At 45.0% G+C, this 12,350-nt stretch overlaps 1 protein-coding gene across 1 annotated transcript in view; it reads left to right on the top strand.

The window, feature by feature from the left end:
- The window catches only part of LOC309547573 (solute carrier organic anion transporter family member 2B1-like), a gene marked incomplete at both ends in the record, with an annotated part of 123,255 nt that overhangs the window by 66,857 nt on the left and 44,048 nt on the right, over positions 1-12,350 (top strand). The window contains 1 exon segment of the mRNA XM_082247444.1: positions 7,955-8,060. Coding sequence (XP_082103570.1) covers positions 7,955-8,060 — 106 coding nt within the window.

Raw genomic sequence — 12,350 nt, 5'->3', positions numbered from 1 at the left:
GTGAAAATGTGGAATAGACTCCCTCCAGAGGTGGTTCTGGCCAGCTCACTATATTACTCTAAAAAAAGCCTGGATTCTTTCCTAGGTGTACATAATATAAGTAGGTACTAATATTTATAGGTAAAGTTCATCCAGGGAATATCCGATTGCCTCTCGGGGGATCAGGAAGGATTTTATTTCCCCTGCTGTAGCAAATTGGATCATGCTTTTGCTGGGGTTTTTTCGCCTTCATCTGGATCAACTGCGGGTATAGGATTGTGTATATGGGATTGTATGGTTGGGTTTTCATCACTGTTTTTTTTTTGTTTTTTATTGGTTGAGCCAGATGGACTTGTGTCTTTTTTCAACCTTACTAACTATGTAACTATGTAAAATCTTCAAATATAAAAAAAAAGCATCAAAAAATGCACTAGAATGCATCAAAAAGGCACTGGATCCCAGTACAGTAAAAAAACAAAAAAAAAAAAACAGGAAAAAAGCATCTGGAACTCGCCAAAAAACAAAAAAATTGTATACTTACCTTTCCGTAATTTTCCTTTCCTGACGCATCTTCATGGTAGCACACATTGGGTTGTGACTCCGCCCCCACAACCTAATAGGATTGGTTAGCTATACATTTTTGAGACCCCACAGCATTCTCTGTATATATCACCTAAGAAAGGGTGGGATCTATGTGCTGCCATGAAGATGTGGCAGGAAAGGAAATTTACGGTAAGGTAAGTATATAATTTTCTGTTTTTCTGACGCATCATGGAAGCACACACTGAGAAATAACTGGGCAGTCCAGTGGGTGCTAGCAAATATCATTTATTAACATGGAACCGTAGAATTGGCTTGAACAACCGATCTTCCGAATTCCGCAGTTGTTAACTGAGCAAAATCCACTTAATAGTGCGACATAAATGTGTTTCTTGACGACCAGGTTGCTGCTTTGCATATAGTTTCAGGAGACACTCTGCAATATGCTGCCCAGGAGGTCACCACTGCCCTGGTAGAATGAGCCTTGAAGCCGTCAGGTATCGGAAATTGTCGGACTGAGTATACCTTTTTTTATGGTCTTAACGATCCATAATGCTATTGTACATGTTGATGCTTATTGACTTTTCCTGAGATGATGAGGGATAATCAAGAGGTCGTCTATCTTCCTGTAGGAGCTTGTGGCTTAAAGATAATTATTGATAGTAGTTTTTATGTCCAAAGGATGTGATTTGCCCTGATTGTCGAGAAAGGTTCGTAGGCTTATGTCTTGATTGAGGTGAAAGGCAGTTGCTACTTTGGGAATAAAACGGTCTGAAGGTCCTAAGATTACCCTATCTGGGTAAAAGACCAAGTAGGGTTCTTTTATTAGTAATGCTTGCATCTCAGAAACTCTTTTTGCCCAGGTTATGAGAAAGGTTATCTTCAATGTCGACTCAACTCCCATAGGGAAACTGAGTCAGCCGGGTGAAAGGGTAGATGAGAAAGTGCCTCCAGAACCACCGTCAGGTCCCAGGTGGGAGATGTTGGTTTCCTTGGAGGTCTGATTTTCAGGCTTGCCCTCATGAATTGAATGACGAGGGGGTGCAAAGCCCATTTTGTGCCTGTTTTGGCGGACAAGGCAGAAACTTGAACTTTCAGTGGGCTTGAGCCTTTCTCTAAACCTGATTGGAGAAAATCCAGGATTTGCAATATTTCTGGAGACAATAGATTCTACTCCTTTCCCTTAGCAAATATTCCATATATGCTGTTAGTAGTGTTTTTTCCTGGCTTGAAGCAAGGTGGATACAATTTCCCAGAACAGACTTGTTCTAGGAGTCTATTCCTCTCAACTTGCATGCCATCAAGTGCAGTCTCTCCGGAGCTGGGTGTAGGAATTGGCCTTGAGAGAGAAGGTCCTGCATAACTGGTAGAAGCAAGGGGCTCTCTCTGCTCAGTTGCAGAAGGGTCATGAACCATGGTCTTATCGGCCAAAAGGGGATTACTGCTATCACTGTTGATGCCAATCTCCTCAGTCTGGATAGGAACCTTGCAATCAGAGGTGTTGGGGGAAAGATGTAGCCCAGCTGGAAATCCCAAGGGTGGTGAAGGCAGTCTACTCCCTTGGCTGAGGGGTAAAATGATCTAGCTAGGTATCTCTGACACTTGGCATTCGCAGGTGTTGCTGCCAGGTCAATCTCTGGCGTTCCCCAAGTCTTGGTCAGAAGGGAAAAGGCTTGCTGACTCAGGGACCATTCCTTGTTTGACACAAACTCTGCTCAGGCTATCGGCTAAAATGTTCTGTGCTCCTGGGACATATATGACTCTAAGATCTGTTTAGATGTATTTAAGCCCAATCCAGGATAGGACAAACTTCCTTTAGAAGTGTAAGACTCCTGGTTCCCCCTTGTTTCTGGGTGTAAGCTACCGCTACCTTGTTCACGCGTAACAGAACGTTCTTTACTCTTAGGTAAGGAGCAAATGCTAGAAGTGCCTGGAAGGCTTCTCTGAGTTCCTGTATATTTGAAACCACTTTTTGTGTTTGGAATCGCCAATGTCCCTGGGCCGCTTGGTCTCGATAGTGAGCTCCCCATCCTTCCAGACTGGCGTCCGATGTTACTATCTCCGGATGTGGAGGAACTATATGCCAGTGTCTCTTGAGGTTGTGATCATTAGGGATGATCGAACGGTTCGGGTCAACCATCGGTTCGACCCGAACATTGACTGTTCGAGGTTCGGCCGAATTTAGAACTTTTTGCTGAAAAAGTTCGGAATTCGGCAACCAGAACCGACCAAAATGCAATAGGACAGGAAATGGGCTTTAAAAGCCCATGATTGGACCAGAACCATTAGCAAAAGCCAATTGAGGGGGCAGGAGAATGCTAGGAATGTGATTGGAGTGACTAAGGGGTCCCTAGGCCAATCATTAGTGAATACGCCCCCCAGTATATAAGATAGCCCCCGCCAAATTCCTAGCATTGTAATACAGGGACATGGAAGAGAGTGGAAGCAGTTCTGTTAATTTTACTTTAAAAGTGTCATTTAGCATTAATTAGTGTGAGGAAAGGGATATCTAGTGTAGTTAGGGTGCTCTTTTACACTTTAGTTAGATGCAAAAATTGAGTTTCTGTAGGGAAAGTGTTAAGTGCCAGGGTGACCGTAATGTAGTGTAGGGTTAACTGACTGCTATGGCAGGGTGACCAAACCCTTCCATATCAGGGTGACTGCTATAGAGAAAAGATAGTTTCTCTCAAGTCACATTCGCTGCACTAATATGGCTTCTCGCCAGTCAGCCTGCTTTTTGGCTGCAGGCGTTTATAGGGATTTTTTGAGCACATGTTTGGAGTCAGGCATGACATCGGAACATGTGTACATATACACACCCATGTATGTATATATACACATACACATATATAGGTGTGAAAGGAGCAGAAAACACTACTTGCGCTAATGAAATAATTAACACCAATATAGTTACAGTTATATATGTGTATGTGTAAAATACATATAAGTGTGTGTGTATATATATACCCCTATACAGAAGTTCAGATGTTTTGCCTGCCTCCAAAGAACCCCAAAAAATGCCCAAAAAAATGCTAGCCCCAAAAAAAAAAAAAAAAACGCCCAGGTGTGTTGTTGCAGGCATTTTTTGGGGTTTTTGGTGCCAGGCAAAACATCTGAACTTGTGTATAGTGGTATATATATATACACACATACTTATATGTATTTTACACTTACACATATATAGGTGTTATAGGAGCGGAGCCATATTAGTGTTAATGATTTCATTAGCGCAAGCATATATTTCTGCTACTATCACACCTATATATGTCTAGGTGTATATATACATATAAGTATGTGTGTATATATACCCATATACAGAAGTTTTGCCTGCCTCCAAAGAACCCAAAAAATTGCCCAAAAAAACGCTAGCGCCAAAAAAAAAAAACGCCCAGGTGTGTTGTTGCAGGCATTTTTTGGGGGTTTTTGGAGGCAGGCAAAACATCTGAACTTGTGTATACGGGTATATATACACACATACTTATATGTATATATACACCTAGACATATATAGGTGTGATAGTAGCAGAAATATATGCTTGCGCTAATGAAATAATTAATACTAATATGGCTCCGCTTTCTATAACACCTATATATGTGTAAGTGTAATATACATATAGAAACATAGAAACATAGAATGTGTCGGCAGATAAGAACCATTTGGCCCATCTAGTCTGCCCAATATATCTGAATCCTATGAATAGTCCCTGGCCCTATCTTATATGAAGGATAGCCTTATGCCTATCCCATGCATGCTTAAACTCCTTCACTGTATTTGCAGCTACCACTTCTGCAGGAAGGTTATTCCATGCATCCACTACTCTCTCAGTAAAGTAATACTTCCTCATATTACTTTTAAACCTTTGCCCCTCTAATTTAAAACTGTGTCCTCTTTTGGTAGTTTTTCTTCTTTTAAATATGCTCTCCTTCTTTACCGAGTTGATTCCCTTTATGTATTTAAAAGTTTCTATCATATCCCCTCTGTCTCTTCTTTCTTCCAAGCTATACATGTTAAGGTCCTTTAACCTTTCCTGGTAAGTTTTTTCCTGCAATCCATGTACTAGTTTATTAGTATGTGTAGTAGTAGTAGTATTTGTTCAGAAGTGACCTAATACAAACAATCTTTTTTTTTTTTTTTTATGGTTCTGGACATGCTACAGAGCTGAAACTTCACAGGCACACTTTTTAGACCCCCCAGATACTAAATCCAAAGAATTCAATAATTGTCTCTCTATCAAAAATGACAATTTTTAAGAACTTTTTTTGTGTGGTTAATAGTCCCTGGGGTATGACCCAGAACCCTAGGCACTTTTTAGGGGCATTTATTGGGTTTTAGGGCTTCAAAATGGTGTTTTTTGATTACCGAAGTTCGGGTCCCATTGATTTCAATGGGGTTCTGAAATCCGGGCCGAACTTTTGGGAAGTTCGGATGTTCTGGCCGAACCGAACTTTTGAAAAGTTCGATCATCCCTAGTGATCATGTGTCCACCTTATATGGATTGCTTCACCACCCTGTGAATATAGATCTGCTGAAGCATCAATGTTCCATCCTACTGCATTAGAAAGGAATTTTGCAGTATCCTTGTGTGCCATTGAGCCCATTGGGCCATAGGAAAAGTGTCAGTCATAGAACCCAGTATTTATTTAGAACTGTGATGGGAGAAGGGATGAGTGGGATACTCTAACTAGTAACTATGCACAAACTTGAGGACAACTATCTGTGATGTGTGTGGCAAGGCCACTGCTTCACTTTGCCAATGAGGTGAATATTTCAAAGGTTAACTATATGCTGAGTTTCTCTTCAGGGTCTAACTTGGCACCCCCTTTCTTACCCACTGTGTGTGCTGGCTCTTGTCCACTGACTTTCCCTGGAGTGGTCCCCTTCCTGGGCAGACCACTGGCAGGCTGCCTGGTACTAACAGACGCAGGAATCTCTGCCACTGCTCCACTGTCAGTCTCCACTGGACCTCACAGTTCAGCCCCACACTTATGGTCCACAAGGCCGACTGCCTGTGACCACTTTCCAACCTGACAGGAGGAGAGACAGCCGTCACCTTCCTCCCGGGACTTGGCTTACCGCCCAATGACCTCCTGTCGCATGTGCCATTGGCTTTTATGACCAATCCCAGAATGCACCACTGTAGTGCCCTCCCACTGGGACAGCCACAAAAGTCTGTGTCACTGGCTGGCTGGGTTTCCTCCACTGTTCAACAGGCTCCCCAGTGGCGTCACTAGGGGGGGGGGGCAGGGGGCCCCAGTGGCCCCCAAAAATTTCACTGCCCCCCCCCAATTAAAATGCTGTTTAAATGGCAAGGCGCCGCGCAGCTGCGGCAAAAGGCTCCCTTGCTGCGCCCATTCATTGATTAGAATTCAATCAGAGTAGCGTCTAGATAGTTCCTGCCCAGTAGAAGGACCCTGGTGATGTTGGCAGACCATGTGACTGTTTGGTCACCTGGTACAGAGAAGTACAGGAAGTGGAGAGGAACTGGTCACAACCCATGTGACTGCTCTGCAAGACAGGTATGTGCGCGAGCTTTTTTCTGCTTGAACTTCTGGAGTCTCTGCCAAGGAGTGGGGGTGTCTCTGGCTGTATTTGAGGATGTCTCTAGCTGTATTTGGGGATTTCTCTGGCTGTATTTGGGGATGTCTCTGGCTGTATTTGGGGATGTCTCTAGCTGTATTTGGAGATGTCTCTGGCTGTATTTGGAGATGTCTCTGGCTGTATTTGGGGGTGTCTCTAGCTGTATTTGGGGATGTCTCTGGCTGTATTTGGGGGGTATCTCTGGCTGTATTTGGGGGTGTCTCTAGCTGTATTTGGGGGTGTCTCTAGCTGTATTTGGGGATGTCTCTGGCTGTATTTGGGGGTGTCTCTAGCTGTATTTGGGGATTTCTCTGGCTGTATTTGGGGGTGTCTCTAGCTGTATTTGGGGATGTCTCTGGCTGTATTTGGGGGTGTCTCTAGCTGTATTTGGGGATTTCTCTGGCTGTATTTGGGGATGTCTCTGGCTGTATTTGGGGATGTCTCTGGCTGTATTTGGGGGTGTCTCTGGCTGTATTTGGGGGTGTCTCTGGCTGTATTTGGGGATGTCTCTGGCTGTATTTGGGATGCCTCTGGCTGTATTTGGGATGCCTCTGGCTGTATTTGGGGATGTCTCTGGCTGTATTTGGGGATGTCTCTGGTTGTATTTTGGGATGTCTCTGGCTGTATTTGGGATGCCTCTGGCTGTATTTGGGATGCCTCTGGCTGTATGTGGGGGTGTCTCTGGCTGTATGTGGGGGTGTCTCTGGCTGTATTTGGGGATGTCTCTGGCTGTATGTGGGGGTGTCTCTGGCTGTATTTGGGGATGTCTCTGGCTGCATATGGGGGATGTTACAAACAATGTGAACTGACACTGACAGAATTTTACAGCTGAACATGGCAAACATGTATAATACATGTCAGTAAGTTTGCTATGTCCAGCTGTAAAATTCTGTCAGGAATATTTCATGTTTCCATTGTTTCTTGATAATGGGCATCAAACGCATTAGCATGAAATATTCCTGACACATTTTTAGGAATATTTCCTGTTTATGCGTTTGATGCCCATTCTCAGGAATATTTCATGCTAACGCGTTTGATGCCCATTGTTAGGAGTATTTCATGTTTATGTGCTTGATGCATCAAACACATAAACATGAAATATTCTTGACAATGGGCATCCAAGGCATAAACATGAAATCTTCCTGACAAATTGTTCAGAATATTTTATGTTTACACCTTTGATGCCCATTGTTGGACAAGGCTATGATGGAGCCTCTGTAATGAGTGAACGGCTTAATTGCATTTTATTGTTGGCCCCCCTCCTTTTGTCCCTGTCCCCCCATGTACCCCCCCCCCCCCCTAAATATGAAAGCTGGAGACGCCACTGAGGCTCCCCTATTGGATACAGTGGGGACACTCCTTCAGACCAAATGAATCACACCTGGACACATGTAACAGGCAAAACTAGAAATCCTGCACCCTGATAAGCAGGAGAGCAAATAAATGCCTTTACCTAGCACAAACTAGGAGGGTGCTACATAGGGATAGAGAAATGTCCTGCACCCTCCAAACTTGCACATATTATGTGTGCACCAAACTGCATGCATAGTAAAGAGTCAAGGACTCATTTTTTATATTTATTTTTTTCATATATTATAATTTAATCTGTAATAAATCGGTCCCATTATAATTTTCCTCTAATGCATTTTTCTCAGACTCTCAGTTATTAGAAGCACTGATGTGCTGTAATGTGGCCTTTGTGGAGGACTCGATGCCGCCAGTAATGATAAATAACCTTGACATTCTCCTTTATCTAAGATTTCTGTACGTGTGAATGGCTGCTAATTTCTATTTTTTATTTTTTTGCTCTATGGGGATTAATCCACACATTTTTATGTATTCATTTTCTTTTTTTCAGCAAGCCCCCAGCGAGGGCACAGAGGACAGCAAACCTGGACTGATTGATGCCTTTAAAAATAAACCAGATCCAAAGGAACAGGTCTCCCTGTCCAAGTTCATCAAAGGTATGTCAGCTCTTCATCGTCCAATCACTGCGCTCCTGATGGCGGAGTAGAATGTAGAAATAAAACATATAATAAAGAAATAATACATATTTGGTAATTGTGTACTTACATGCAATGAGAGAGATACTGAGTGTGTGTAATACCTCCAAAGATTTGTTCCAGGAGGCCAAACATCTGGGGGGGGCCCCAGAAAGCAATTCATGGTGGGGTCCCACGGTCTGTGTCCAAGGTATTCCGCTTTTACATGCCAGGCTGTGTGCACTTTCTACAGCAGTACCTGCACTGTGAGTTACAGATCTCTTGCCAGTAGCGGCCAGCAAGATGACAAAGTGCCCGGAACCATGGCTGGCACGCTTAGCTTTATTGCCACTTTGGGAAGGAAATAGTTTCTTGTGGTAGGGGATCAGCTCAGGTGATGTGCACCATAATAACACCTCACCTCTCTCTAGTATGGAGTAGTGTGTATTATACAAAACTCCATTTCTTTAAATAGCTGCACATTTTGTAGCAACTGCATGTATTCTCAGAATGAATGGTGAGACTGAGGTGACAGGTCCTCTTACATCATTACTGAGGGAGACCAGACTCACTGGCAGCAGCTCCAGACATAGCAGACGCTCTTCTCTGTCCCCCTATCTCTCCCTCGTCCCCTCTTTTCTCTATAATGGCCTCTTCATTTCTCCCCATCTCTCCCATTTTCTATCCATCTCTCCATTCTCCCACCTCTCTCACTCCCGATCTCTTTCCTTCTCACTCTTTCTCTCTCTCCTCCTCTCTTAGGCTCCCCACTTCCCTCATCCTCCTCTCTCCTCCCTTCTCTCTCTCCCTCTCCCTCTTCTGCCACTCTTTCCCCCTTTTCCCCCTCTTTTTCTCCTCCTCTATCCTATCTGCTCTCCCTCTCTCCTGCCTCTCCTTCCTCACACCTCTCCCTCACTCCTGCCTCTCCTTCCTCACCGCCTCTCCCTCTCTCCTGCCTCTCCTTCCTCACCGCCTCTCCCTCTCTCCTGCCTCTCCTTCCTCACCGCCTCCCCCTCTCTCCTGCCTCTCCTTCCTCACACCTCTCCCTCTCTCCTGCCTCTCCTTCCTCACCCCTCTCCCTCTCTCCTGCCTCTCCTTCCTCACCGCCTCTCCCTCTCTCCTGCCTCTCCTTCCTCACCGCCTCCCCCTCTCTCCTGCCTCTCCTTTCTCACCCCTCTCTCCTGCCTCTCCTTTCTCACCCCTCTCTCCTGCCTTTCCTTCCTCACCCCTCTCCTTCTCTCCTGCCTCTTCTTTCTCACCCCTCTCTCCTTTCTCACCTCTCTCTCCTGCCTCTCCTTTCACACCTCTCTCCTGCCTCTCCTTTCTCGCCCCTCTCCTTCTCTCCTCCCTTCTCTCTCCTCCCTTCTCTCTCCTCTCTTCTCTCTCTCCTTTTCTTCCACTCTCTCCCTTCCTATCACTCCACTCTTTGATTTTCTTTCTTTCTTTCTTTCTTTCTTTCTTTCTTTCTTTCTTTCTTTCTTTCTTTCTTTCTTTCTTTCTTTCTTTCTTTCTTTCTTTCTTTCTTTCTTTCTTTCTTTCTTTCTTTCTTTCTTTCTTTCTTTCTTTCTCTCTTTCTTTCTCTCTTTCTTTCTTTCTTTCTTTCTTTCTTTCTTTCTTTCTTTCTTTCTTTCTTTCTTTCTTTCTTTCTTTTTCCTGACGCTTCTCCCTCTCCAAACTTTTTTCTCTTTCCTCTTTTTTTCTCTTTCTCCTTTTATCTTCCTCTTTCCTTCCCCTTTTGTCCAACCTATCCTTTCTCCCCCATCACCTCCTCTCTCTGCCTTCTCCTCCTCTCCCTACCTCACCCTTCTCTCACCCTCCTCTCCAACTTTCTTTCTCCTGCCCTCTTTCTTTCTTTCTCTCTTTCTCTCCATTCTCCTGCCCTTTCTCCTGCCTTCTATCCATTCTCCTACCCTTTCTCCCTCTTCCCCATTCTCCTGCCCTTTCTCATCTTCTCTCCATTCTCCTGCCCTTTCTCTACTTCTCTCAATTCTCCTGCTCTTTCTCTCCTCTCCATTCTCCCACCCTTTCTTTCCTTCTCTCCATTCTCCCAACTTTTCTCTCCCCCTCTTTGCATTCTCCCGCCCCTTTCTCCCACCTTTTTTCCATTCTCCTTCCCTTTCTCCCACCTTCTCTCCATTCTCCTTCCCTTTCTCCCACCTTCTCTCCATTCTCCTTCCCTTTCTCCCACCTTCTCTCCATTCCCCTGCTCTTTCTCCCACCTTCTCTCCATTCTCCTGCTCTTTCTCCCACCTTCTCTCCATTCTCCTGCTCTTTCTCCCACCTTCTCTCCATTCTCCTGCTCTTTCTCCCACCTTCTCTCCATTCTCCTGCTCTTTCTCCCACCTTCTCTCCATTCTCCTTCCCTTTCTCCCACCTTCTCTCCATTCTCCTGTCCTTTCTCCCACCTTCTCTCCATTCTCCTGTCCTTTCTTCCACCTTCTTTCCATTCTCCTGCTCTCTCTCTCCTTCTCTCCATTCTCCTTCCCTTCCTCCCACCTTCTCTCCATTCCCCTGCTCTTTCTCCCACCTTCTCTCCATTCTCCTGCTCTCTCTCTCCTTCTCTCCGTTCTCCTGTCCTTTCTCTCCATTCTGCCACCCTCTCTCTCCTTCTCTCCACTTTCCTGCCCTTTCCCTCCATTCTCCTGCCTCCCCCCTCCATTCTCCCAATTTTTTTTCCCTTCTCTCCATTCTTCCGCCCTTTCTCTATTCTCCTGCCCCCCCCTCCTTCTCTCCATTCTCCCACCCCCTTTCGCTCCTTCTCTCCATTCTCCCACCTTTTCTCTCCTTCTCTCCATTCTCCCTCTCTCTCTCCCCCCTCTCTTTATTTTCCAGTTCCCTATCTGCTCTCTCCCTGTCCCACTTTTCTGCCTCTCCTTTCTCCTTCTTTTTTCTTCTCTCTCTTTTTTTTGTCTCACCCTCCTCTCTCCTCCACTCCCACTCTCTTGTCCCTCCCCCTCGCTCTCCTTCTCTCAGTCCTCCCCCCTCTCGTTTTCTCTCACCCTCTCTTTCTCTTCCTTTCTTCTATCCTCTCTTTGCCTCCTCTCTCCTCCACTCCCACTCTCTTGTCCCCCCCCCCTCGCTCTCCTTCTCTCAGTCCTCCCCACTCTCGTTTTCTCTCACCCTCTCTTTCTCTTCCTTTCTTTTATCCTCTCTTTGCCTCCTCTCTCCTCCACTCCCACTCTCTTGTTCCCTCCCCCTCGCTCTCCTTCTCTCAGTCCTCCCCCCTCTCGTTTTCTCTCACCCTCTCTTTCTCTTCCTTTCTTCTATCCTCTCTTTGCCTTCTTTCTTCTTCCTTTCTATTCCCCCCTTGTTCCTCTCTCCTCTCCCCCTTCTTTATCCCTCCCTGTCTCCCACCCTCTCTCTGTTCTCCCCATTCTCCCTCTCTCCTTCTTTCCCTCCTCCTTAACTCTCCACTCCCTGCCACCCCCCCTCTCCTGCCCTCTTCCTCCCCCCTCTTTCCCTCTATCATTCTCCCTCCCTCTGTCCCCCCCCTATCCTGCCCTCTTCCCCCCCCTCTTTCCCTCTATCATTCTCCCTCCCTCTGTTCCCCCCCCTATCCTGCCCTCTTCCTCCCCCCTCTTTCCCTCTATCGTTCTCCCTCCCTCTGTTCCCCCCCCCCTCCTTTCTCTTTATCTTCGCTTCCCTCTCAGCTCCACTGATAATGACATCTTTGTTTGCCTTTTCATATTTTTATACCATACTGATTACTTGTCAAAGCAGACTATGTGTAGCTGAACACATTACGATAAAATCTGTACAATCTTATTTTGATTTACCAACAATGTTGTGGGCTGAGGGCCCGCCTGACTGGTTTCTAAACTGATTGAATTGTTGGGGCCTCCTACGGCATTATACAATCTGATTGTTTAATCTCCTTTAAACCTACTGCTAAGTATGCGGTAAAAGGTTATTCATTTTTTACACATATTTATTGTTCAGGTTACTGTAGTTCCTACAGCGGGGAAAATAATTATTTGATCCCCTGAAGATTATGTAAGTTTTCCCACTTACAAAGAAATGAAGGGTCTATCATTTTAATCATAGGTGTATTATAAATGATAGAGACAGAATATCAACCAAAAATCCAGAAAAAACACATAAATGTTATAAATTGCGTTGCAGTTCTGTGAGTAAAATACATATTTGATCGTCTACCGACCAGCAATAATTCAGGCTCCCAGACTGGCTACAGTATGTGCTCATGTGGTACACAAAGAAATGAAGGGTCTATAATTGTTATCATAGGTGTATTTTAAATGATAGAGACAGAAT

This window comes from Pelophylax lessonae (assembly GCF_965119305.1).
Source record: "Pelophylax lessonae genome assembly, chromosome: 2".
NCBI classification, from domain to species: Eukaryota; Metazoa; Chordata; class Amphibia; order Anura; family Ranidae; genus Pelophylax; species Pelophylax lessonae.
The sequence above is the reverse complement of the archived record's forward strand: the minus strand, read 5'-3'. Positions and strand labels throughout refer to the sequence as shown.